This window comes from Coenobita brevimanus, chromosome 93 (assembly GCF_032717465.1).
Source record: "Coenobita brevimanus isolate Jiangsu-jjx chromosome 93, ASM3271746v2, whole genome shotgun sequence".
Classification (NCBI taxonomy): domain Eukaryota; kingdom Metazoa; phylum Arthropoda; class Malacostraca; order Decapoda; family Coenobitidae; genus Coenobita; species Coenobita brevimanus.
This window is the reverse complement of record NC_137046.1, coordinates 39,613,826-39,640,240: the sequence shown is the minus strand read 5'-3', so window position 1 is coordinate 39,640,240 and position 26,415 is coordinate 39,613,826. Positions and strand designations below refer to the sequence as shown.

The 26,415-nt window shown below is 44.9% G+C and overlaps 1 protein-coding gene and 1 non-coding gene across 2 annotated transcripts in view; both read right to left on the bottom strand.

The window, feature by feature from the left end:
- The window catches only part of Dhod (dihydroorotate dehydrogenase 2), a 158,818-nt gene extending 137,907 nt beyond the window's left edge, over positions 1-20,911 (bottom strand). Inside the window, exons 1-2 of the mRNA XM_080282429.1 lie at positions 20,783-20,911; positions 1,178-1,387 (exon numbers count right to left, since the gene is read on the bottom strand). Coding sequence (XP_080138555.1) covers positions 1,178-1,387; positions 20,783-20,827 — 255 coding nt within the window. The 5' untranslated portion in view covers positions 20,828-20,911. The remainder of the gene's footprint in view (positions 1-1,177; positions 1,388-20,782) is intronic.
- On the bottom strand, positions 20,412-20,483 carry TRNAT-UGU (transfer RNA threonine (anticodon UGU)). The gene has a single exon. It is a non-coding gene; the product is annotated as a tRNA-Thr (tRNA).
- Positions 20,912-26,415: the final 5,504 nt, after the last annotated feature.

Genomic DNA, 26,415 nt, shown 5'->3' with positions numbered 1-26,415 from the left:
GTGGGTGTGGATGTGGATGTGATAGGAAGTGTTATGAGGAACACACTGAGGTGGTTTGGTCATGTGGAGAGGATGGAGGGTGAAAGACTGACGAAGAGAGTGTATGTGAGTGAGGTGGAGGGAGGAAGAGGGAGGGGGAGGCCGAGGATGAGATGGAGGAATGGGGTGGGGAGAGGTATATGAGAGAGAGGGGTGTGAGTTGGGAGCACGGCAGTGAAATGGCGGGGGACAGGACGATGTGGAGGCGATTTGTTTGTGGCCACCCCAAACGGGATTGAGGCGTCTGGCAATAGATAGATAGATAGATAGATAGATAATCCAACAAAGATGGTAAACCTGATTGTGACTCATCGACTTCTCTCCTTTTGTTTACTTCAATCATTAAATTCACGTGGCTGATGTGAGAACATGCATATAAGGTTAACTCTGGATATTTTGTGGTTGACGTGGATACGGGAAATTACAATAGCTGAAACCTGATCCCACTCTAAACCAAGTCATACAGAAATTACCATCATGCATGTCACGACTTGAATCTATAGTAGAAGAGATGCAGAAAATAAGAAGAAAAATTGTCAGGAAATTTTTAAATTAGTAACTGCATAACCTAAAAGTTGTCCGAACATTATGCCGCAGTCACTGAATCGAAGACAGGCAATGGTATGTTGTGTCTAAAATATTTGACAAGCAGGGGCAAACACAAGTTTAGTAATATGATATCCTCTCTCTCTCTCTCTCTCAGACACCAAAGGTACAGAAGAATATCTTGAAGACATGAGGGTGCAGGTTTTGCCTACAACTGAGGTATCAAGAATGTAGCAAACATTCAGACAACTGACAGGTGAGGGTATGTTGTGTCTAAAATATTTGACAAGCCACAGCAAAGACAAGTTTAATAACTCAATATTCTCTCTCAAACACCGCAGGTACAGATGAACATCTGAAGACATAAAATTTTGCCTACACCTAAGGTATCAAGAGGTATTAAGAATGCAGTAAATGTTCAGACAATTCATGTTTCCATCCTCAGTTCATTGCAAGTTTCTGGCATTATATTCAGAGTGTTCAAAAATATTTGTGTCAAAATAGGTTTCAACTCTCTACAGATTGGTGTCTCCTTGGAGGGATGGGAAATGGAAAAACCTACAGCATGGGTAACACTGCAAATGATGCTTACCAAAAGTTTTGATTCCTCCAGCTTGAACTTTGGGACCAGTTTGTACTTGACTGCCACAACTGCCAAGTTATGTGCCATCTCTGGGTCAAAATAGTGGAAGACAGGCATCACCAAACTGTCATAGAACTTCTCATTCTGGAAGTATATGTTTATTCCTGCGAAGGCAACTGTTCCACCAAATCCAATCTTGATGATATCACTCAGCTTTTTCTGAAAATAAATAGCAATTGCATGGTATTCTGTAAAGTGCAGTATGACACAAATTTTAAAAAATATACTGAATTTTTACGACCGTGTAGCCGACAAGGATTAATATTTCTATGTCTAAACAATAATACAGCAAAATTGATAATCCCATTATTCTGTCTATCTATTGCTAGATGCCTTAATCCCATACGGGGTAGCCACAAACAAATTGCCTCCACGTTGCCCTGTCCCCTGCCATTTCACTGCCCTGCTCCCAACTCACATCCCCCTCTCTCATATACCTCTCCACTCCATCCCTTCATCTCATCCTTGGCCTCCCCCTCCCCCTCTCCCCCTCCACCTCACTCACATACACTCTCCTTGTCAGTCTCTCACTCTCCATTCTCTCCACATGGCCAAACCACCTCAGTATGTTTCTCTTAATGCTTCCTATCACATTCACATCCACACCACAATGCTCCTTCACATCCTCATTTGTCAATCTGTCTCTCCATGTGATTTCACATGCTCCTCTCAAATAACTCATTTCCACAGCTCTCACTCTTGACTTGTGACCCTCCAGCAACGTCCAAGCTTCACTACCATACGTTAGAGTTGGTATCACAATACTGTCATGTAGTAACTTGTTCACTTCCATGCTCACTTCCTTGTTTCTTATCACTGCTTTCAAAGAACCAGCAACCTTTCTTCCTTGTTGTACCCTTTCAAGCACTTCACCCTCCAAACTTCCATCCATACTCATCACACTACCTAAGTACTTATATGTACTCACATTTTCCATTTCCTCACCATCCAACCTCACTGTACATTCACTGACTTCACTTCTCTCGAAGACCATAACTTTACTCTCCCCTGCATTCACTTTTAGATTCCGTTTCTTACACACTCTCCCAAACTAATCCACCAAGCCTTGCAGCTCCCCTTCGTCTTCACTTAACAACACAGTATCATCTGCAAACAACAGTACAAGGAGTTTCCAAACACCGCCCTTTCTCATTAGGGCCACTCCAACATCCACTGCCCTACCTTGTACCTCTTTTATAACCCCATCCATGTACAGACTGAACACCCATGGAGACATGACACATCCCCGTTTCAACCCAACCTTCAATAAGAAAAATTCACTCAGTTCACTATCCACATGCACTGCAACCTTAGCACCCTCATATATACTCTTCACACCATTCAACAGCTTCCCATCTACTCCATATATTCATAGTACTTTCCATAATCCTTGTCTATCCACCCTGTCATTTGTTTTCTCTAAATCCATGAAGGCCGCATACAATTTCTTTCCCTTCTCTAGAAACTTTTCCACTAAAGATCTAAGAATAAATATCTGATCTACACAACCTCTTCCCTTCCTAAAACCTTCCTGTTCTTTTCCAACTAATTCCTCTGTTATTTCCCTAACTCTGTCAGTAAGTATCCTACCGTATACTTTTACTATTACACTTAGAAGGCAAATGCCCTTATGATCATCACACATTTCTTTTTCCCTTTTCCCTTCGTACAAGGGAATAATTGAGGCCTCCGGTGCTACTGGGGCGTAACCCTCAAACCACTGTTTTCTAGACAAGACTGGGAAAAACAGACTGCAACTCCCAGGATGAATGTGTTATCAATTTCAAGTAAAAAGCGACCATATGAGGGTCGGTAGGAGGGTCGGACGTTGCGTGATTCTACCTGTCAGAAACGTCAGACCAACTCTGATCTGGTGTGCTACAGGGGCGTAACTCTGAGTGAGCCACCAGCTAATGAGAAATCGGCATTCTGTGTTTACCTCCTCCTCAGCCAATCACCCGTCACCAGCCCCCACATGTGCCTCTCTCTTTAAGCCCACTGTTCCTCTTTTCCACCCCAGCCAGCTGTGTGGATTTTAATGGCTAATTAAGTGCATTTTAACCAGGATTGCAGTGCCATCATGAGTTCTACTGACAGTGAAAATGAAGCTTAACCCCCACAACACACTCGCAAGAGGTTAAGGAAGCCAGAAATGGGAAAAAAAAAAAAATGTATCTAAGAAGAAATAAGATAGTGGTAAACCATACGTGACCCTCAAAACTTAGCAATAAGTGGCTGCACTGGTTTTGGGACCTTCCAGCTCCTGTCCCAGCAAATGTTTTGATAAAGTTGGTCTGTAAATTGATCAAGAAATCTTCAGCATCTACTGAACAAGGTCACACAGCACAGACAAGATACCTGTACGGACATGTAACATTTACCGAAGTGAAGAGGTATGAGACGAAAGAAAAGGAGAGCAGACGAAAATCATTGAGAATCTACACTTTCTTGTGTCTGGACACTCTTTTCTCCCTTGTGACCACGATTTTGGAAACCTTGAATGTGCACTGAAGGGCCAGAATGTCTATTCAACTACCCATTACATTTAATTCATGAATGAATGTAGGGAAAAGAACCCATTCAATGTAGTGGAAGTGAATACGGACACTTTTCTGCATTTTGATGTACTTCAGGCAGTTGTCACCAAATGGGGATTTAGTGGGAGTGGATGCCCATATGTTTATTGTGCACAGTGACCATAAAATGCGAATCAAAGTGAAGGCTGGATATGGGTTTTGTGAGCCAGTTCCCATCAAGCTCCAGAAGGGTTGAGGAATGAACTATGACCCATCCACCTTTAATTTGCCTAGTATTCCATTGCCACCAAAATATCCCAGTGTTGTTCCCCTCAAACCTGAGAAACTGAATGATCTTAAGGAACTACTGTATGTTAATTCATAGCACCAGAATACATGGGATTCTACAGTGACTTATTCAAGCACCAAGAGGAAGTACAGGAGCAAGGAGGCGTGGCCGGGAAGGTGACGAGTCTGACTTGGATGACATCCTTGACTACAAGAGCACCCCCCCCCCCTCAATCCACTTAGCCACAATGGCATCATTGGAATGATGTTTCAAATCATTATCTTTCCTATGTACTTTTTTACAGGTCACTGAAAAGAAAAAACACAAAAAACTAAATTTAAAAATTTATATAAAATTCACTACTCATCGTTGTATAATGAACTTTTCACAACTTACTATCCTGATAGTATAAATACTAGAAATTATGTTACAGTTTCAGTCATGAAAAGTTTTGAGAGGGGCCCATTGGGGTAGGGTGCAAAAAACAAACAAACAAACATACATTTTAAAAAGTTCTCAACCAGATGATTAGAGTGATAGATAACTTAAGATCATTTTACCTGAAATACATTATGTACCTCTTCTTAAACTTTACTCTTCAAACAATGAGAAAGTGTGAGAGAATGGGAGTATGGATGGGGTATATGTGCAGGAGTAGGTGACAATGAGAGGGCAAAGGAAGGAGTATGTATAGTTGTGAGTAAAAGATGGAAGAAGAGCATCAGACAGTATGGATCAGTTGGGTCAAGGATTGTGTGGGTAAAGTTGAAAGTTGGAATACAAATGTGGGGGATTGTGTGTGTGTGTATGCACCAACGCAAGATCGTGCTAGAAGAGTGAGAGAAGAGTTCTGGACAAATGTAGAAGTGTGCATGGAAAAGTTTGGAAGGAATGAGAGAGTGTTTTTGATCGGTGATATGAATGGTAAAGTTGGCAATGTGAAGGTGGATGGAATAGTTGGTGAGTGGGGTGTGCCTGCTGAGATAGATGAGAATGGGAGTGCATTAGTGGACATTTGTGCTGGGAGGGGGTTGGTGATAGCCAATACCCTCTTCAGGCATAAAATGATCCACAGGTATACATGGCGAGTGATGAGAAGGGTGGGTGGTGAACTGAATGAAAGGAAGGCAATGATTGATTATGTGTGTGTGGATGAAAGGATGTGAAGATGTGTAATAGATGCAAGAGCTTATAGAGGTTGGGGGAGTGGACTTTCTGACCACTACTTGGTGGTGGCCAGAATTAGGATTCAAGTAAGATGGAGGAATAGAAGAAGAGAAAGACGAGAGGAAGGAGTAGTTGCAAGAAGAGTGGAAAGGTTACAAGAGGATGAGAAAAAGGCAGAGTATAAGAGAGAAGTGGAGGAACGATTGGGCAAATATGAATTGGAGCAGATGGGAGACGTGGAAGGTGTGTAGGATATTTACAGAAGAAATATGTGCAGCATGTGATGTGGTGTGTGGAAGGAAGAGAAGACGGAGGGGGGTGCAAGGAACAGCGTGGTGGAATGAAGAGGTGAGACAGGCTGTGGCACAAAAGAAGAAAGCATACAATGAATGGATGAGAAGGGGCGTGGAAGAAGTTGAGAGGCGGAAGAAAGAGTTATATGTAGAAAGAAAGAGAGAGGTGAAAAGATTAGTAAGAGAGAGTAAGAAGAGAGTGGATGAGGAATTTGGAAGGAATTTGAGTGTAAACTGGAGGGACTGTAAGAAAATGTTCTGGAAAGAGGGGAAAAGAGTAAGACAGGGTGGAAGTGAAGTTAGCAGGGGAGTGAATGATAAAAATGGCAGATTACTAGTGGAGAAGGGAGAAAAAGTGAGCAGATGGAGAGAACACTTTAAGGAATTGTTGAACAAAGAGGATGGAAGTAATGCGAGTATAAGTGGCTGGGGAATGGCTGGGAGAAGGAGGGAGGTGAGAAGACAGGAAGAAATCAGTAGGATAGAAGTTGTGGAAGCAATGAAGAAAGTTAAATCGGGGAAAGCCCCAGGAATTGATGGAGTGTGTGGTGAAATGCTGAAGCATGGGAGAGAGAGAGTAGTAGAATGGATGTGGAAGATGTGCAGATTGGCCTGGGAGGAAGGTAGAGTCCCGGAGGATTGGAAGTCAGGTATAATTATTCCCTTGTACAAAGGAAATGGGGAAAAAGAAGTGTGTGGTAATCATAGGGGCATTTGTCTTCTTAGTATAATAGGAAAAGTGTATGGTAGGATACTTATTGACAGAGTTAGAGAAAGAACAGAAAAATTAGTTGGAGAAGAACAGGGAGGCTTTAGGAAGCGAAGAGGTTGTGTAGATCAGATATTCATTCTTAGATCTTTAGTGGAAAAGTTTCTAGAGAAGGGAAAGAAGGTGCATGCGGCTTTCATGGATTTGGAGAAAGCATATGGCAGGGTGGATAGACAAGGATTGTGGAAAGTGTTAAGAATATATGGAGTAGATGGGAAGTTGTTGAATGCTGTGAAGAGTATGTACGATGGTGCGAAGGCTGCAGTGCGTGTGCAGATGGTGAACTAAGTGAATTTTTCTCTTTGAAAGTTGGGTTGAAACAGGGATGTGTCATGTCTCCATGGTTGTTCAATCTGTATATGGATGGGGTAATAAAAGAGGTACAAGGTAGGGTAGTGGATGTTGGAGTGGCTCTGGTGAGAGAGGATAGTGTTTGGAAACTCCCTGTACTGTTGTTTGCAGATGATACTGTGTTGTTGAGTGAAGATGAAGGGGAGCTGCAAGGCTTGGTGGATGAGTTTGGGAGAGTGTGTAAGAAATGGAATCTACAGGTGAATGTAGGGAAGAGTAAAGTGATGGTCTTTGAGAGAGGTGAAGTCAGTGAATGTGCAGCGAGGTTGGATTGTGAGGAATTGGAAAATGTGAGTACGTTTAAGTACTTGGGTAGTGCGACGAGTAAGGATGGAGGTTTGGAGGGTGAAGTGCTTGAAAGGGTACAGCAGGGAAGAAAGGTTGCTGGTTCTTTGAAAGCAGTGATAAGAAACAGGGAAGTGAGCATGGAAGTGAAAAAGTTACTACATGACAGTATTGTGATACCAACTCTAACATATAGAAGTGAAGCTTGGACATTGTTGGAAGGACACAAGTCAAGAGTGAGAGCAGTGGAAATGAGTTATTTAAGAGGAGCCTGTGGAGTCACATGGAGAGACAGGCTGACGAATGAGGATATAAAGGAGCGTTGTGGTGTGGATGTGAATGTGATAGGAAGCGTTATGCGGAACACACTGAGGTGGTTTGGCCATGTGGAGAGGATGGAGGGTGAAATACTGACGAAGAAAGTGTGTGTGAGTGAGGTGGAGGGGGGGAGAGGGAGGGGGAGGCCGAGGATGAGATCGAGGGATTGGGTGGAGAGGTATATGAGAGAGGGGGGAGTGAGTTGGGAGCAGGGCAGTGAAATGGCAGGGGACAGGGCGACTTGGAGGCGATTTGTTTGTGGCCACCCCAAACGGGATTGAAGCGTCTGGCAATAGACAGATAGATAGAATGATTTTGGGGTTACACCCCTGTAGCACCAGAGGCCTCAATTATATCCGACTTCTAATCCTTCAGGACTCTATCTTCTTCCCAGGCCAATCTGCACATCTTCCACATCCATTCTACTACTATCTCTTCCCCATGCTTCGGCATTTCACCACACACTCCATCAATTCCTGGGGCTTTCCCCATTTTGACTTTCTTCATTGCTTCCACAACTTCCATCCTACGGATTTCTTCCTGTCTTCTCACCTTCCTCTTTCTCCCAGCCATTCCCCAGCCACTTATACTCGCATTACTTTCACTCTCTATGTTCAACAATTCCTTAAAGTGTTCTCTCCATCTGCTCACTTCTTCTCCCCTCTCTACTAGTAATCTACCATTTTTATCTTTCACTCCCCTACTAACTTCATTGCCACCCTGTCTAACTCTCTTTACCTCTTTCCAGAACATTTTCTTAGTCCTTCCACTTTACACTCAAATTTCTTGCAAATTCCTCATCCACTCTCTTCTTACTCTCTCTTACTAATCATTTCACCTCTCTCTTTCTTTCTACATATAACTCTATCTTCCATCTCTCAACTTCTTCCATGCCCCTATTTCTCATTCACTCACTATATGCTTACTTTTTTTCTGCCACAGCCTGTCTCACCTCTTCATTCCACCATGCTGTTCCTTGCACCCCCTTTCATCTCCTCTTCACCTCACACACCACCTAACATCCTGCACATATTTCTTTTGTGAATATCTTGCACACACCTTCCACGTCCCCCGTCTGCTCCAATTCATATTTGCCCAATTGTTCCTCCACTTCTCTCTTACACTCTGCCTTTTTCTCATCCTCTTGTAACCTTTCCACTCTCCTTGCAAATACAGCAAACTCGCCCGGAACACGTTCTTGCCGAACGCGCTCGCAATTATACACGATTAGTGCTGGGATATGTATAAGATAACGTAAGATTAAAGAACCATTATGAAAACTATATATTTACGCAAGAGAGGCCTTTGATAGGCCAAATCCTCGAACATCAGCTCAGCAATCAAGGTTTGTTTTGATCACGTGATGTGATTCGCTGTACTGCTTTTCCTCAGTGCTGTATTTGTAAGTTAAATATTTACAGTACTGTTCTGGTAAGTTTATGTGCAAGTTAAAGTATTATTAAATAATGTTCAAGCAAGAAATAAAGTCTTATAACCAGGTTTTTGATAGGCGTCAGAATACTACCTTTTTTATTTGTTTGTTAAATATTTGCTGTACTGCTTTTCCACAGTACTGTATTTGTAAGTTAAATATTTACTATTCTGGTATGCACCTGTAAGTTAAAGCACTTAAAGAAAGTTAAAGTATTAAATAAAGCCTTATAACCACATATAGATTACACACGATCGGTGGGTTCCAAGACAATTTGCCATCATGTCAATTCCCCGTCAAAACATGAACGATTCCCCATCAGGACAATTCGCACCCTGTAAGATTCCCCATCATTCTATAAATATATTAATTACTCAATACTTTTATGAATATACTTATTATTAATTAATCAATACTTTAATAACTATATTTCAGGGGGATCCATCAAAGTCTATGTTGTCTTGTTATTGTTGTGACGGCGAACTGGCTTGACAGCAAATGGTCCAGAAACCATTTTGCTCCCTAGACTTCCTAGGCGTGGTGTTTTGCTGTTGTCTGCCATTGGTGATCAATATCAGGCACTTTGGGTGGTTGGAAGGTTCATTTGGTGTTGTGGCTTGCAAGTACAGTGCTGCACAGCAAGGCTTCGACGTGCAGGTGCGTGGGCACGGGGCAACATTCCGACGCCAACTGGTTTCGGCATCGGAATGTTGCCTTGTGTTTGGGTGTCAGAGTTTTGCTGTGCAGTGCTGTGTTTGTGGGTTGTGACATTGGATGGGCCTTCTGACCACTTGGGGTGCTTCATATTGATTACCAGTGGCAGATGGCAGCGGGGAACCACGTTTGGGAGATCTAGGGAGCAAAATAAGGAGTAGTTAAAACTTACGCGGTTTCGCGCCGAACGCGCCACGTTAGGAACGAAACCCATGCGTTGGGGGCGAGCTTGTTGTACTCCTTCTTCCCGTCCTTCCCTTCTTCTATTTCTCCATCTTAATTGGATCTTGATTCTGGCCACCACCAAGTAGTGGTCAGAAAGTCCACTCCCCCAACCTCTATAAGCTCTGTATATATTTCTCAGATGCCAGCCCCCATGTAGTTCCTTATATGCCTATTACAATCTTTTTGCCCTAGATAAAGTGGTAATCATTGCAGGTTCTGTTTGTTATGTAAGTAAACAGGCATAGGTTATGGAAAATGCTATCTTACAGGGCAACCGTGCAATATGCCAATTTTATCATATTTTGACTGTGTGAAGGTTGCCCCAACAAACAGTTCGCCCCTTCCACCCTACGCTGCCAGCCTTGCCAGCATCAATGTATGTTCCTGTATGGTTATCTACGTATTTTTTACAGGTTTATGAATTTGAACTACTCGCAATCATTGCAGAATCACGTTGATAGCAATATAACTGTGCGTAGGACGTGAGTATGATATCACACACAGTTACCATGTGATACTCTGAGTTTATTGCATTCTGACCATATGAAGTGTAGGCAAACATACAGCTTTACCCTTTTTCCTTACCCAGGCAGAATATACCATACTTTCCACACTCACGACACACAGACAGCAACATATATGGCAAAAATAACAAAGTAAAATCATAGAGAAATGTAAATGTGTTATTATGGGGAAAATACGTTTTTTCCCGTCTGTATAGCTGAAGTACGTATTTATTTCTGCTTAGCCTATCTATCTATCTATCTATTGCCAGACACCTCAATCTCGTTCAGGATGGCCACAAACAAATCGCCTCCAAGTCGCCCTGTCCCCCGCCATTTCACTGCCCTGCTCCCAACTCACACTCCTCTCTCTCATATACCTCTCCACCCCATCCCTCCATCTCATCCTTGGCCTCCCCCTTCCTCTTCCCCCCTCCACCTCATTCACATACACTCTCGTCGTCAGTCTTTCACCCTCCATCCTCTCCACATGGCCAAACCACCTCAGTGTATTCCTCCTAAAGCTTCCTATCACATCCACATCCACACCACAACGCTCCTTTATATCCTCATTTGTCAGCCTGTCTCTCCATGTGACTCCACAGGCTCCTCTTAAATAACTCATTTCCACTGCTCTCACTCTTGACTTGTGTCCTTCCAACAACGTCCAAGCTTCACTTCCATACATTAGAGTTGGTATCACAATACTGTCATGTAGTAACTTTTTCACTTCCATGCTCACTTCCCTGTTTCTTATCACTGCTTTCAAGGAACCAGCAACCTTTCTTCCCTGCTGTACCCTTTCAAGCACTTCACCCTCCAAACCTCCATCCTTACTCATCACACTACCCAAGTGCTTAAATGTACTCACATTTTCCAATTCCTCACCATCCAACCTCGCTGTACATTCACTGACTTCACCTCTCTCAAAGACCATCACTTTACTCTTCCCTACATTCACCTTTAGATTCTGCTTTGTCTATTCCTAATAATCTGACTTATAGTTTTGAACCTGCATTACGATTCTATTTTAGCTATGCAGGTGGTGTGGGAGCGGCTAAAAGTACCTCCACTTCCCTACAAATTGGAGCTGCCCAGGTGCTAATCCACCCAACCCTCCACTTTCATCCCCTGTGGGACAGCCTACCCTAGGGGGACCGGCAATTTTCTCATTTTGCCCTGAATATTCAACCCTTTCACTCCCTCTTCCAACCATACAATGCGAACATGCAATATAACTCAAAACTACCATAAACATTTATAAAAAATGTGAATATATAATCATATTTCTTTTCTCGTGCCAATCCTAACATAGTATGTATTGAAATCATTCGATATCATCATATCTAATGTATGCGCATTTCAGCACCATTCACATTGTTTTGGGGTTAAAAAAAAAAAAAAAAAAAAAAAAAAAATAGCACGTGATGTTGCGCAGCAGCAATACACCACTGCAGCGGATATCCGTTGCCGATATTTCTGCAACTTACGCACACCACTGCGTGCCACGGAATGAGTCGAGGAAACAGATTTGCACTGCTAGATGCGTCTGAACTTCCTCTACAATACGGTAAGGAAAAAAAAAATCAATTTTCGAAACTTCAGAAAATGGCCCTGGCTTTGGCCAGAGGCACACGTAAAATTCCAGACCTACGGCCAAGGAGGGGTTAATGGCGATCTCAAGTGTAATGTATACAGAGATTAAATTTACGATTGCACCTACCTTTGCCACCACTTGGTTGTGTGACGATTGCGCCATGATTAACTAATGCTCAACACACGCGTTTGTTTTGATGCAAGTTTTATGCAATGCACATTTTAGTTTGTATGAATTTAGCCAGGTTACAAAGAATTAGGGGGTCTGGGGGGCAAAGGCTTCCACTGCCAATAGACGAGTTTCCGGTCAAAATTTTTCTGAAGATACTTGTATGGGTAAAAAAAATATACAGAAAATAATTATGTCAACCATTATTTCCAAAAAAAATGTGCTGAAACATGAAAAAATTATAAATAAAGTAGCCGAAAAATCACGTGACTCTGAAACGGCCTCTGATCAGGGTTGCCAGATTGGGCTACAAGTAGCGAATTGGGCTACTTTTGGAAGCCATGTGCTACTAAATTTTGAATTTCGCTACTTGCGACTTTTTGGGCTACTTTAAAAATGAGTTGGGCTAACTTGGGCTACTAATGACAGTGACGTATCCAGGATTTTTGCCACGGGGATCAAAGTCAAACACTTCAAATATTTCCCCCAAATATGACACTACACTGGCTTGAGTGTCCAAAACACACACACACTTTCCCACATATGTGATACTATCACTTTTTTTTCTATTTTCCTTTGCGGTTTTGTATTTCTCTCTCTCTCTCTCCCTCTCTCTCCACTTAGGACATATGCATAAATTAAAATTCGCTGCCGCACCCACCCCCAGTCTGGTATTCTGTTTCAAAATTCGCTGCAGCACCCGCCCCCAGTCTGGTATTCTGTTTTGTACTACTGCTGTGGTGGTAGCCAATAGAAATTCTATTTTCCACTACTTATTCTTTTAGTTGATTCTCATTGGCTCAGGCATCCTTGACTCAGGTGACCACTCGACCTGCCCCGCTCAGCAGGGAATGATTTTCAAGTCACCTGAACTGTACTGTACTGTATAGAAAGGATTTTTCCATTAAGGAAAAAACAAGAAAAACGGCATAAAGCTATTCATCCTGAAAAATTTTCACCTTGAAAGATGGGGGAGGGGGGCAAAAGATACTCTGTCTCCCAGGCTCCAAAAAGTGGGGGAGACACGTCCCCCTGTCCCCTACCCAAACGAGGCCCCTGGCAAACACATTTATATCTGCATACCTTCTAAAATGTAGTCTGAGGTGATCAAAATGGCTTCATGCAGTCTTCAAAAATTCTGCTTGTTCAGTTGTTTGTAACAATAATTGTGTAGTGTTTGCAACTGGCTGCCGGGTGAGAAGATGTGGCTGAGGGGACAGGAAGGCCATTTTTTCACCTCATCAGGAATCAAGTGCAAAACATCATTAGAGCTCTAATATTAACCACATAATCTAAGGTGATAGGGGAAGTTGCTAAGTTATAACTGGTCATTTTTTCTCAAGGGTTTTCTAATATTTAGTCTAGCTTTGAATTTCAAAGGAAATTATTGCTCCTAAACAAATATTTTTGGAAGTAGATAATACTGTTTAATATACAAGTGGTAAAATTAGGAAAACTGTATTGTCATACAAGAACTATGCCAAAAATCTCAGCATTTCCCAAAAATTATCCCAGGGGGGGCAAACTGCCTCCCCTGCCCCCCCAGTGGCTAAGTGTATGCTAATGAGGCGAAAGTCAAAGATTGATTAGTGATTATGTTTCACTTAAAATATAATATAATTACCTTTTGAAGACACCCAAAGGTAATGATTTATAATTTATCATATCCACCCTCTTTAAATTTCTCGCACTCTCGTATAAATCCCTGATTGGCTATTGAATTCGAACTGAACGTGTGAGATTACCACCCCATTCAGCCGTGTCTTCTGCATCCACGAGTCGTGGATGCAGTAGCAGAAGACTTTCCTGATAATCGTCAACTGTGAAGTCGTGGTCGTGGAGACTTACTGAATGATTTAAATATGAAATTATAATGAGCTGTCTAAGAAAATACTTTCCTTTAGATCCAAAAAGAGTTTCGTTAAGTTGAAAAAATGACTAAGTTCAGACAATATGAGTTATGTTTTGTTAAGAAAACAGTTTAGTTCCGCGAATGTAAAGGAAATGAAATAATTTGAGGAAAAGAGAAGTAAATTTAGTTAATGCAGTAATTAAGGAGTTCTGTGTTAATTAACATCAGGCTTACATCACGTCGAACAACCTTACAGGAACACTGGAGCAGCATTCAACTGGTAAGCTGTGCAAAGTTAAATTGTCTGCGTCTGTATGTATATACTTGTGGAGAGAGAGAGACTGTAGATAAATAGATTGATTATATATATATATATATATATATATATATATATATATATATATATATACTGTACATAATTATGTTGGGCTACTTTATACCGAAATTTGCTACTTTTGAGGCCTTTTTGCGCTACTTTCGGTCACAAGAATCTGGCAACCCTGCCTCTGATTGGTCGACATCACTATTCACACTGAGGCAAGATAGTCTGCTTTGTTTACGTTTGGCCAGCATACAGTATGCTTATTTCTGACCTCTAAGAATGCCCAATGACTAAATGAATAATTGCTATGTTTCATTCCAATGTGAAAGTGCACTGACAAAAGCACAGTAGGGAAATTACTCCCTTATATACCAGCCAATAACAATAAACGAAAGCGGTGATGGCTGGCTGTTCATCGAAGTTCCCAGTGCTGGAATGCAGTCTTTACTGTTGTGAAAATATATTCTTCACCATATAGGTTCATACACACCTAATTATCTGAAATTCAGTAAAAAAACAAAACAAAAAAACTATGCTTAATTTAACTAATAAGAGAATATTAGGATTCAGAGCGAAAACGTGCTAAGGTTAGCAGGTATTTCTACTTTAGATCGCCAACACGCCTTGACGGACTTCTGTTTTGCAGAAGATACTGATTTAAAGTGCAAAAAAATGCATTTGTATGTTAAATTCATATTTATACAAAATATAAGTCTGCCAAGGCAGGCTAAAGGAGAAACACTTCCGCTAATTTTAGCGCATTTTCACTCTGGATCCGGATTTTTTAAAAGGTAAAATTAAATATAAAAATTTGACCGGATTTCAGATAATTAGGTGAGTATGAACCTTTATGGAGATAAAATTTATAACCATTTAAAAAGTGCCAGTTCGGTGTTGATTCGGTAAATGACTGCCAATTCGGTTTTTCGTCACACTCCCCTGAAGGTACTTTACAATCAAGTTCAGTCACTGAAACTGTTTTTTTTTTTTTTTCAGAAAACTAATAATGAAGAGGTCAAATATTAAATATTCATGAGCACAATACCAATATAAAGTCATACACGTGATACTGTACGGCATATATTTAACACTTTCCACCTAATGATGTACGAGCACCACATGGGAATGGTATAGCTGTAAGCTACTTCTAGTCGATTTTACCACAATTTACTTACCTAACAGGTACCGTACCATCCATTTACACCATGAAAAGTATTCCTTCACAACATACCTGAAGGGGGTAGTTTGGATCTATGGTGGCCATGTAGGTACAACTTTTACCTCTGTTACTGGTAGAAAGTATTGTGTGATGGATTGGAGCGTCCTCTGCAGTATGAATACTGACGTCATCGCCAACATGGCGGCTGCTTCCCTCCAGCCGCAAAGAATTAAAGTTATCACGTCTTGATCAGTGCAAATGATAAATTAAAAGACACATATTAAGCAACGTTGGGTCTGGTTAGTACTTGGATGGGTAACCGCCTGGGAACACCAGTTGCTGTTGGCATAACGTTCTCCCTACGTGTCAAGTGGGGTTAGTGGAGGATTAGTGCCCCTCCCCGTAAAACAATTAACTCTATGCCGTTGGCTACCCCGTTTGGGATACATGGCATCTGGCAATGAATGAATGAATGAAAAACATATACTGTAAGCTTCTAAGTACATGGCAGTGTGCAATGGCTATGTTTACCCAGAACCGGCAACACATCTATTGGGGGGGTCTGGGGGGCAAAGCCCCTCCTGTTATTATTTTTTTATGTGAGGAAGAAGGAACCAAAGGCCATGAGCATGCAATAACAGTTCCCTCCAAGAGAAAAACAAAATACAAGAGAGAGCCAAATTCAAGATCCAATCATTTCGAGATGCCTGGACACACTGTTTGAAAGACTGGAGATCATAGGAAGCAGGAAATACAGGTAGAGGGAGACAGGTCCAGAGCTGACTTGTTGCATAAATGAAGGACTGGGAGTAAAGGTTAACTCTTGCATTAGAGAGTTGGACAGAAAAGGGATGAGAGTTTGCTGCTAGAAGGGTGCTATGCTCCCGTCATAGAGGTGGAGGAATGCATGCAGACAGTTCAGAGGAGCAGTGACCATTGAAGTAGCAATAGAAAAGAGATAAAGATGCAACAGTGCGGCGAAGAAACAGAGGTTGAAGGGAGTCAGTAAGAGGAGGAGAGTTAATGAAATGAAAAGCTTTTGACTCCACCCTGTTGAGAAGAGATGTACTGTATGTGGGGAGCCTCCCCACACATGAGAGTTGTACTCCACACAGGGGTGGATAAAACTCCTGTATAGAGTCAACAATTGTGCAGGGGTAAAGAAGGAATGGAGTCGGCTTAGCACACCTAATCTCTTGGAAGCAAATTTTATAAGAGATGTAATACGATCTTTCCAAGATAAGTCCCAAGTAAATGAAACCCCAAGCATGTTCAAGGATGATGCAGGATTAAGCTGAATATTATTAAACCTTAGTGGGTATACCTGTGGAGGACTCTGTCAAGTTGATAGGTGTAAGAACTGAGTCTTTGACGCATTAAAAACAACCAGATTATTTTTACCCCAGTCAGAGATACGAGTCAAGTCAGACATTAGGTGTGCCACAGCCTCATCCCTTGTTTGTTGACGTAACTCCTGAGATGGGCATTGCGGGAACCGAATGGAAAGGTGAAGGGTGGAGTCATCAGCATATGAGTCGATAGGGTTAGATGTACAGCTCAGAAGGTAATTGATGAATAAAAGGAAGAGCGTTGGTGATAGGACAGAGCCCTGAGGAACACCATTGTTAATAGATCTCGGAGAAGAATGATGGCCGTCTACAACAGTGGCTACAGAACGACCAGAAAGGAAGCTAGCAATGAAGGCACAGATAGAAGGATAAAAACCGTAAGAGGGAAGTTTGGAAATTAAAGATTTATGTCAGACTCGATTGAAAGCCTTTGAGATGTCAAGTACAATGGCAAAGCTTTCGCCAAAGTCCTGAAAGGAGGATGACCAGGAGTCTGAAAGGTAGGTGAGAAGATCGCCAGTGGAGCGTCCCTGGTGGAACCCGTACTGACGATCAGAAAGAAGGTTGTGACAGGCAAGATGCCTTAAAATTTTTCTATTAAGAACTGACTCGAAAACTTTTGAAATACAGGATGTTAAAGCAATTGGACGATAGAGGGTTGGGAATGGTCACCCTTCTTTGGGACTGGCTGAATGAGAGCAAACTTCCAGCAAGAAGGAAAAGTACAAGTTGACAGACAAAGGCAAAAGAGTTTACCTAGGCAGGGTGTAAGCACAGAAGCACAGTTCTTGAGAACAACAGAAGGGATTCCATCAGGCCCATATGCTTTGTTAGTATTGAGGCCAGTGATGGCAGAAAGTACATCAGCTGAAGAAATTTAAATGTCAGGCATGAGAAAGTCAGAGGGGGGAAGTGATGGAGGAACAGCACCGGAATTGTCTAAGGTGGAATTGGAGGAGAAAGTCTGAGCGAAGAGATCTGCTTTATCAGTAGAAGAAATAGCTACAGAACCATCAGAGTAGAAAAGAGGAGGGAAAGATGATGAGGTAAAGTTGTTAGAAAGGTTTTTGGCAAGGTGCTAGAAGGAGTGGGAAGAATTCGATTTGGAGAGTTGAGAGCATTTAGTACGGATGAACTTATTTTTAGCAGAGCGAAAAACAGACTTAGAACGATTCCGGGCAGAAACATAAAGATGATTTGATTCAGTGGTGGGTTGGATCCGGTACCTTCTGTAGGCCCTCTCCTTGTTGCGGACAGCATTAGAATAAGCGTGATTAAACCAAGGCTTTTTTGTGTTAGACAAAGGATACGAGAAAGGAATGTATGCTTCCATGCCCGAAAGAATAACCTCCGTAATGCGCAAGGCACACTCAGATAGCTCCCGGCCATGGAAGCAATAATCATTCCAGGGAAAATCAAAGAAGTACTGCCTGAGGGCCTCCCAATCCGCAGCTCCAAAGTGCCACAGACGACATTTATTTGGAGGGTCCACAGGCTGTACCGGAGTGACAGGACAGGTTAAGATGATAAGGTTGTGATCGGAGGACCCCAATGGAGAGAAAAGATTAGCAGTGTAAGCAGAAGGATTAGTTGTAAGGAAGAGGTCAAGTATGTTGGAGCTCTCTCCAAGGCAGTCTGGGATACGGGTAGGGTGCTGTACAAGATGCTCTAGGTCATTATGGATAGAAAAAATGTAGGCTTGTTCACCAGGTGGATCAGTGAAAGGAGAGGAGAGCCAAAGGTGGTGGTGAACACTGAAATCTCCTAAAATTGAGATTTCAGAGAAAGGGGAAATGGATAGAATGTGTTCCACTGTAGAAGATAGTCGAAGAATTTTTGATAGTCCGTAGAATTAGAGGATAAGTAAACAACAGAGATATATTTAGTCAGAGAATGACAGGAAAGCCAAAGCCAGAGTGTAGAGAATTCAGAAGAATCGAGTTCTGGAACACGAAAGCAAGATAAGTCGTTGCGTATATATACACAACATCCACCTTTGGCTTTGAAATGAGTATAGAGTAAGTAGGAGGATACCGCAAAAAGTTTCATTCATTCATTCATTGCCAGACGCCATGTATCCCAGACGGGGTGGCCAATGGCTTAGAGTTAATTGTTTTACAGGGAGGGGCACTAATCCTCCACCAACCCCACTTGACACGTAGGGATGCCAACAGCATCTAGTGTTCCCAGGCGGTCACCCATCCAAGTACTAACCAGACCCAACGTTGCTTAACAAAAAGTATGGTAATTAAATTGTGTACGTTTCAGTAGGTTTGGTGCATTGGCGTGTTCAGTCAGCAGGATAGGCATTAAAAATGCTGTCACAGGTGTTGTTTAAGCAGCTTTATGAAATATCGCAAAATAGGTACAGTATATTTTGCTTGTTCTCTTTATTTTTGTTGAAAATTACATGTTAATTACCTGCCATGTACCTAGTACTAAAATTACTCTGATTAAGAATCATTTTCAGAAAACAGCTTGAATTCCTGCATCACTTTCATTCATATTTACCGGAAGTAGGCAGTGAATGAGTTTGGGAGAGCGTGTAAGAAACAGAATCTAAAGGTGAAAGTATAGTATGGAAGAGTAAAGTTAGGGTCTTCGAAAGAAATGATGTCACTGAATGTACAGTGAGGTTGGGTGATGGGGAAATGGAAAATGTGAGCGCATTTAAGTACTTAGGTAGTGTGACTGGATGGAAGTTTGGAAGATGAAGAGCTTGAAAGGGTACAACAAGGAAGAAAGGTTGCCGGTTCTTTGAAAGCAGTGGTAAGAAACAGGGAAATGTTCATGGAAGTAAAAATGTCACTGCATGATAGTATTGTGATACCAACTCTAATGTATGGAAGTGAAGCTTGAACCTTGTTGGAAAGACACAAGTCAAGAGTGAGAGCAGAGGAAATGAGTTATCTGAGTGAGACATGTTATGTGTTATGTATATGAGTGAGGGGGGAGTGAGTTGGGGGGAGGGCAGTCAAATGGTAGGTGACAGAGTGACTTGGAGATGTTTTGTCCGTGGCCACTCTTTGCAGGATTAGGGTGTCGGGTTATAGATAGATAGATAGATAGATGTTATGTGGTGAGACAGGCTGACAAATAAGGAGGTGAAGAAGCGTTGTGGTGTGGTTGTGGATGATAGAAAGCATTAGAAGAAATACACTGAGGTGGTTTGGCCATGTGGAGAGGATGGAGAATGACAGACTACTGTGGAGAGAATACCGGGAGTGGGTGAGGTGGTAGGAGATTGAGGAAGGAGGAGGACAAGGATGAGATGGTAGGATGGAGTGGAGATATACTGTATATGAAAGGGGTGTGTGAGCTGGGGGGGAGGGCAGTGAAATGGTGGAGGACAGGGTGACATGGAGGTGATATGTTTGTGGCCACCCCTTACGGGACTGAGGCGTCTGGCATTAGATACATGCCGGTGTCGTATGCACGGAGTGACTTACGCTGGAAGTAATCATTTCGCTCAGCGTGCATGCACCGAGTGGCCGTTTAGCTTCTATTTTGAAAGTATTCGTATGTTATCTCAAATTTTGTGCCATTTATCAACATTGTACAAAATACATGTCAGAAAGATAGTTGGATGTCTTATTGACCTGTAGGTAACTACAGGTCAGTATATGGATATACATAAATATAGATATATATGTCTATTACAGGCAGATTGTGATATTAGTCATTTCATGAATTAAGATTAGCTTATTTTAGGTTTATTTTGGTTAGGTTGATCTATGATAAGGTTAGGTTAGGTTAGGTTAATTTTGGCTTAATTGAGAAAAATGGGAGAAATGGAGTTCCCCCGAGCTAAGCCCTGTATTGGACTATATAGCCCCGCTAGGGTTACAGGAGGGAGCTACCCCTCCCAGCACGGCAGCCCGGGCAAGGCTCGAACTTGCAATCCCCCGATCACAAGTCCAGCGCGCTACCACTGTGCTACCGCGCCCCCCGGCTTAATTGAGAAGGGAACGGTAACTTCTAGCATAGTCACTCCGTGCATATGACACCCGTACAATGGATAGTTGGCAGCACATCATGTGAGTGGATGATCACCACCTCATTTACCTACCACCACATTACTTAAACGCAATGCAGACCTAGCCTATGCACATTAATATTCATGAGGTAACACCGGTAGCATGTATGGAAAATTCTATCAACTTCTCCTTTACCACGAAAAGATCAGTCTGGTGTTCGGCGGGCTGCCGGACTAAATTAGAGGTATTAGATGAGTCTTTTTCTTACCTTGAACACTTTGTTGGCAAAAATCTTACTCATAAATCCAGCCATCACTGCAATTCAGTCTTGAATACAATTAAAAGCTTTACAGAGTATCTGCTCATTACACAACTTTGAGGACGTGGTCTTCTTCTTCTTCTTGTGGGTTTGAGGGACGCGCCTGACCAAAACAACAGTCAACAGCCTTTCTCCGACAGATGCGAGAGGTAAAAGGTAGGTCGGCGGGTGCTGTTGGCGCCCAATCTGTAATGCTGTGTTTTTAAGGCGACTTCTCGTCGTAAAAACACGAGCACTGGGACGGGATCCTTTGGCTAGACCGGATGTAATGCACTAACAAAGGAACAGGGCATAAAAAGAGACAGTACACCGAATCACATCTATTGCTTAAATTCTATCCCTTACAGTGCTACATACACAATAACACAGAGATACAATAATACACTTATAACTGGATCCAATCTACTTTTACACAGGGCACAGGGCAGTCAGGGACATAGGTTACTGTTATTGGGGAGAGATATCACTTCACTGCGATGGTCAATCGAGAACATTTGTCGTGTCACTGGTGGATAATAATAAACGGGGGAGTTTCACTTATATTCACTGTGATCGGGAGTCTGTGGGGGAGATGATACTATAATAAAGGTGGGGTGTGTATGGCGACATCCGACACTGTCACCTAGTCGCAGGGGAGCACTTCACTAGCCTTTCGGCTCACTCACACACCTACCTTCAACTCCACAGAAAACTCCCCGCTTCCTTTCTGAGAGGGGGAACTGAACTGTTTAATGTTTAAGCACGACTTACTACGACATCACTGTTTAACATAACTTTATTAGTCACTGCCACTGTGCATTGGATCACTGTCACTGTATTAGGGGTCACTGTCACTGTTCTACCCGTGTTTCTTGGGTAGTTGGGTCACTAGTACTTACTGTCAGGGAGGCTCCCTTGTTTAGGGCCTCGACCTGAGGGGCGGCTCCTTCCTAGGGCCGCGCTGGTGGGGTGCAGGGAGGCCTCGTAGTCTGGGGGCCTCGACCTGATCGGGGGCCCTCGGGACTAGGACCGAACAGGCGGAGGGTTCGGGCCTGCTTCTTCTGCTGCCGGGGCGTGAGAGAGCCTAGGTCGCCGTTGTCGGGGGCCGTGGTGGAAGGCCTGGGCGTCCGGGGTCTGCAGGTGCTCAGGGGGAGAGGCGCCGTCAGGGCTGGGCTGCGGCAGCGACTCCTGTAGGGCTCCAACAGTGCTAAGGAGCGTCCGGGTGTGGGCGGTAACTCTGCAATCGGGCCTTGCCACCACTCTAACGCCTCCGCTTGGCCAAGAAGCCTGGATGGCGACGAAGGGTTCCCCGGAGGGAAAGAGGCTTGAGGGAGACTCACGCTCTTCGTGGTTCCCTGAGTGTGTTCATTGGGCTGAGGTGGGGCTCCACTTCCCCTAGTATGGACTTTGGCTGGTGCCGTGAACTTGTCCGGCATGCGAGGGACACCAGTAGGGTGATCGGGGTCGCCCTTTCACCGAGGCAAGAGGCCGTCAACGTGGTGTTCCTCCCGCAGTAGGGAACAAGCCGGAGTGAGGGGCACAAGGGCCGCACTCTCTCCAATACGGAGAGATCCTACTGTCAGGGAATTCTCCACCCTGGTACGTGCCCCAGCCATAGCCGAGTGTCTGCCCGTACGGGAAACGACTAAAGGAGAAACGGGATCACCCGTCTGCTCCGGCGAGAGGCCGGCCCCGAGTCGCCGCTTCCGTAATTGGGTAGCGCTACACGTACGGTAGCAGGGTCTCTCTACCCTGGACCGTATTCTGGCCGTAGCCAAGGTACAACTGGAGAGGGATGCACACAGGCAATTCTCTCTCCTCAGCGTGTTAAGGCCGGAGCCTGGGGTCACCTTCCCCTTTACACTGTCAGGCCGTAGCCTGTGTCTATTTCTATTTTAAGGCCGTAGCCTTGGGCCTCTTCCTGCCCTTGGGCCTCTTCCTGCCCTAGAGGGTGTAGCAAGACCGTCAAGACGGTGTTACTTGGGACTGACCTCTTTTCAGTCCCACCCCTGGTCTGACGGTCACTACCCCGCCCGCACAGTAGTTCAGGTTGTCTGAACGCCTGGGGTTGGGGCACTTGTGGGGAATAGGGGCTCAGGGTCGGGATGTCCCGATGACCCTCTTGCCCGAGGTCACCAACCTCACCTGTGTGTCCTCCTGGGGTGGTGGTGGGGTGGCGGCTCGGCGGTGGTGTGGGGGGTGGTGAGGTGGGAGGTCCTGTGGCGGTCTCGGCGGGCATTTTACCACCCTCCGCGTCGTTGAAGTCACGGCCCCGTGACTGGAGGTGGTAGGTAGTGGAGGTGGCTGTCTGGTAGGCCGGGGTCAGGTGTTGGGTGAAATTGACCCAGTGCGTGGTGAATTGGTTGGGCTCCTGGTGGGGGCAGAGCATGAAGTGAAGGGAGGACGGCTGGTTGGTCCGGCGTAGGAGGCGTAGCAGGTGGTGGGTGCCTCTGATTCTGGTTGGCGGGTGGTTGTGAGGTTGCCATAGGACCCTGGTTATCTTCATCTCGGGGAATGGTGCCTGGTGGGGAGATGAGATTTGAATGCTGGAGAGTGATGGGAGGGTGGTGCTTTTATTTGGGCTAATGTGGTGGGAGGAGCGTTGTACTTTGGGGAATTGGGAGTTAGGAAAGTTCCAGCATGCTTGGTGGAGGGGTAGGGTTATGGGGGAGGTATTGGGGGTGGGTGGTGTTGGTGGATTCTGGGATAAGTGGGTGTTGGGTGGGGGTGTCGGGGTGTACCTCGTGGGTGGGCGTGAGAGTCGTCCCGATCTGGTGGTTGTCGTGGTTATGGTGGGTGTGGGTGGTGAGGCTGGTTGATTTCGTGGTGGCGGTGAAGGTGTACGGTGGTGAGGTGGGTGGATGGTTGGTGGTGCGGTGTGACGTGTATAATGGGAGTGGTCATGGGGGAGGTCGGTGGTGGGTGTGGGGTTGGGGTGATTCTCGGGGGAGGTGGGCGGTTGTGGTGGCGAGGGTGGCCTGGGTGGGGTGGATTGGGGGGTGGTGGGTGGATGGGTGTTTAGTGGGTGAGTGTCTGGTTGCGAAGTAGGGGTGGTGGGAGGTGGTTGCGGTGATGGTGTGCTTGGTGGAGAGCTGGTAGGCGGCGAGTGTGAGGAGGGGGGGAAAAAGGAGTAGTAGTAGGAGTTTGGGGGGTGAAGTTGAGGAAGGTCAGGGTGGCCAGGTGTGCGGGCCTGGGTGGAGGTAGGCTTAGTGCGGGGGTGGGCGGTGTCGGGTGGGTTGAAGGGACGCACGTGGCGGTTTCTGTATGTACGGTGTTGCCCTTGTTGATCCACGATGACTTGATAAGGATTAGGCACCCGCACAATTTTGTAAGGTCCATTGAATCGGGGGGCGGTCTTAGGTGGGGTAGGGAGATTTGCAACCACAACAGATTGGCCAGGTGTGTTTGGGTTGGAGTGGGTTGTGTCAGGTGCTAGGTCCTGCTTTGAGTGTCGGTGGTGGAGGCGGCGTTTGAGGTGGTGGAGAGGGTCGGTGCTGGAGGGCGGAGTGGGCGGTTGTAAGTGGTGGCGGAGGGGTAGGAGTAGGGGTGGTTCCCCGAACACTCTCTCGTGCGGGGTTATTCCATCTTCCCTTGGGCACGTGTTTAACCCCCATTGCACGATCTTAACGTGTGCAGGCCAGTCTTCATCTCCTGTTTGCGTAATGCGCGTGCGGACTTGGTTCATCAGGGAGCGGTGGCTTCTTTCGCATACGCTGTTGCCTTGGGGCCAGTAGGGAGATGAGTGGGAGATGCTGTATCCAAAGATGTTGGCAAGTTCTTCCCATATTTCCCCCATAAATTCAGGGGCATTGTCCGAATGGATGGCCTGGGGAATCCCGAAATAAGGGAAAACGTGTCGGGTGAGGGCGTCGGCGATTGACGGTGCAGTGTGGTCCTTGGCTGGGCAGGCGATGATGAATTTAGAGTACACATCCACGAAGGTAATTATGTACTTATAGCCCGATTTTGGTGTGAGGGGGCCGACGACGTCTAGGGAGAGAAGTTGCCACGGTTTTTGTGCTGTGACTTTTCCTGTAGGGCCTGGTGTTCGGGTGATATCTTTGCCAAGTGCGCATGCTCGGCATGATTGTATGATCTTCTTTGCGATGGTGGATGGGTTGGGAGTCCAGTACATATCGTTAAATATTTGTAGTAGCTTTTTAGTTCCTAGGTGGATGCCGTTGTGGGCATGGAGGTGGAGCATGGTGTCGTGGGCCGTGGCTGGGCTGAGGACAATGTGTCCGTTTGGGTCAAAAAGATGTTCGCCATGCAGGTGGAGTTTGTTAAATGTGGTCTGTGGAATCCAAGTGGGGCGTTGTTTGTCAAACCACATTTTAACCAGGTCGGGTTCTTCTTTGATGGTGTTGATTGAGAGACGGGATAGGGCATCAGCGTTGGTGTGCAGCTTGCCTGGTCGGTATGCAATTTCGAAGTCGTATTCTTCGAGGGTTTCCCGCCAGCGTATCAGTTGGGCGTTATTTGTATTTGACTGTCGTAGCCATTGTAGGGATTGATGATCGGTGATGACTACTACGTGGGTGCCCGAGATGTAGGATTTGAAGTACTCGAGGGACCAGATGATCCCTAGGCACTCACGTTTTGTGGCCGCGTAGTTCCGCTCTGCCGTGTTAAGGGTGCGACTGGCACAGGCGATGATGTGTTCCTTGCCATTTTGTACCTGGGCAAGGACAGCTCCTATGGTGATGAGGGACACATCGGTGTAGAGGCGGAAGGGAAGATTGTAGTCTGGGAACGCGACTACTGGGGAGGTGGTTAGTTTTGCTTTGAGGGTGGTGAAGGCTGTTTGTCTTGTCTCCGTCCATAAAAAGGGTTCGCCCTTTCTTGTTAGTTCGTGGAGGGGTTTTGCGATGTCAGCGAATCCTTTGACGAATCGCCTGTAATATGATGTCAACCCCAGAAATGCTCTGACTTCGTGCACGTCGTGGGGGAATGGGATGTCTGCGATGGCTCGAAGTTTCTCTGGGTCTGGTGAGATGCCCTCTGCATTAATTAGATGCCCTAAGAAGGAAACTGATCTCTCTGCTAACACACATTTCGTAGGTTTCAGTTTAAGTCCTGCTTGGCGTATGCGGTGAAACACTTGCTTGAGGCGGTGAAGGTGGTCGGCCCATGTACGACTGAAAACAATGACGTCGTCGAGATATGCTAAGCAAGTCTCCCAAGTTAGACCGCTAAGGACTGACTCCATTAAACGGGAGAATGTGGCAGGAGCGTTGCAGAGTCCGAAAGGAAGGACATTGAACTCGTAATGTTTGCCGTTGGATGTGGAGAAGGCGGTTTTGTGTTTGTCATCGGGATGCACAGGGACTTGCCAGTACCCCGACTGTAGATCCAAGGTGGAGAACCATGTTGAGCCATGTAAGGAGTCTAGGGAGTCGTCGATACGTGGCAGGGGAGTGGCGTCTTTGACTGTGACATCATTTACTCGGCGGTAATCAACGCAAAAGCGCATTGTCCCGTCTTTTTTTCTTACGAGTACCACCGGAGAGGACCATGGGCTAGTAGAGTTGGAGATCACACCGGCATCTAGCATGTCCTGGACCTGCCGGTCTTCTTCCTCTCGTTCCTTAGGATTTTTCCGT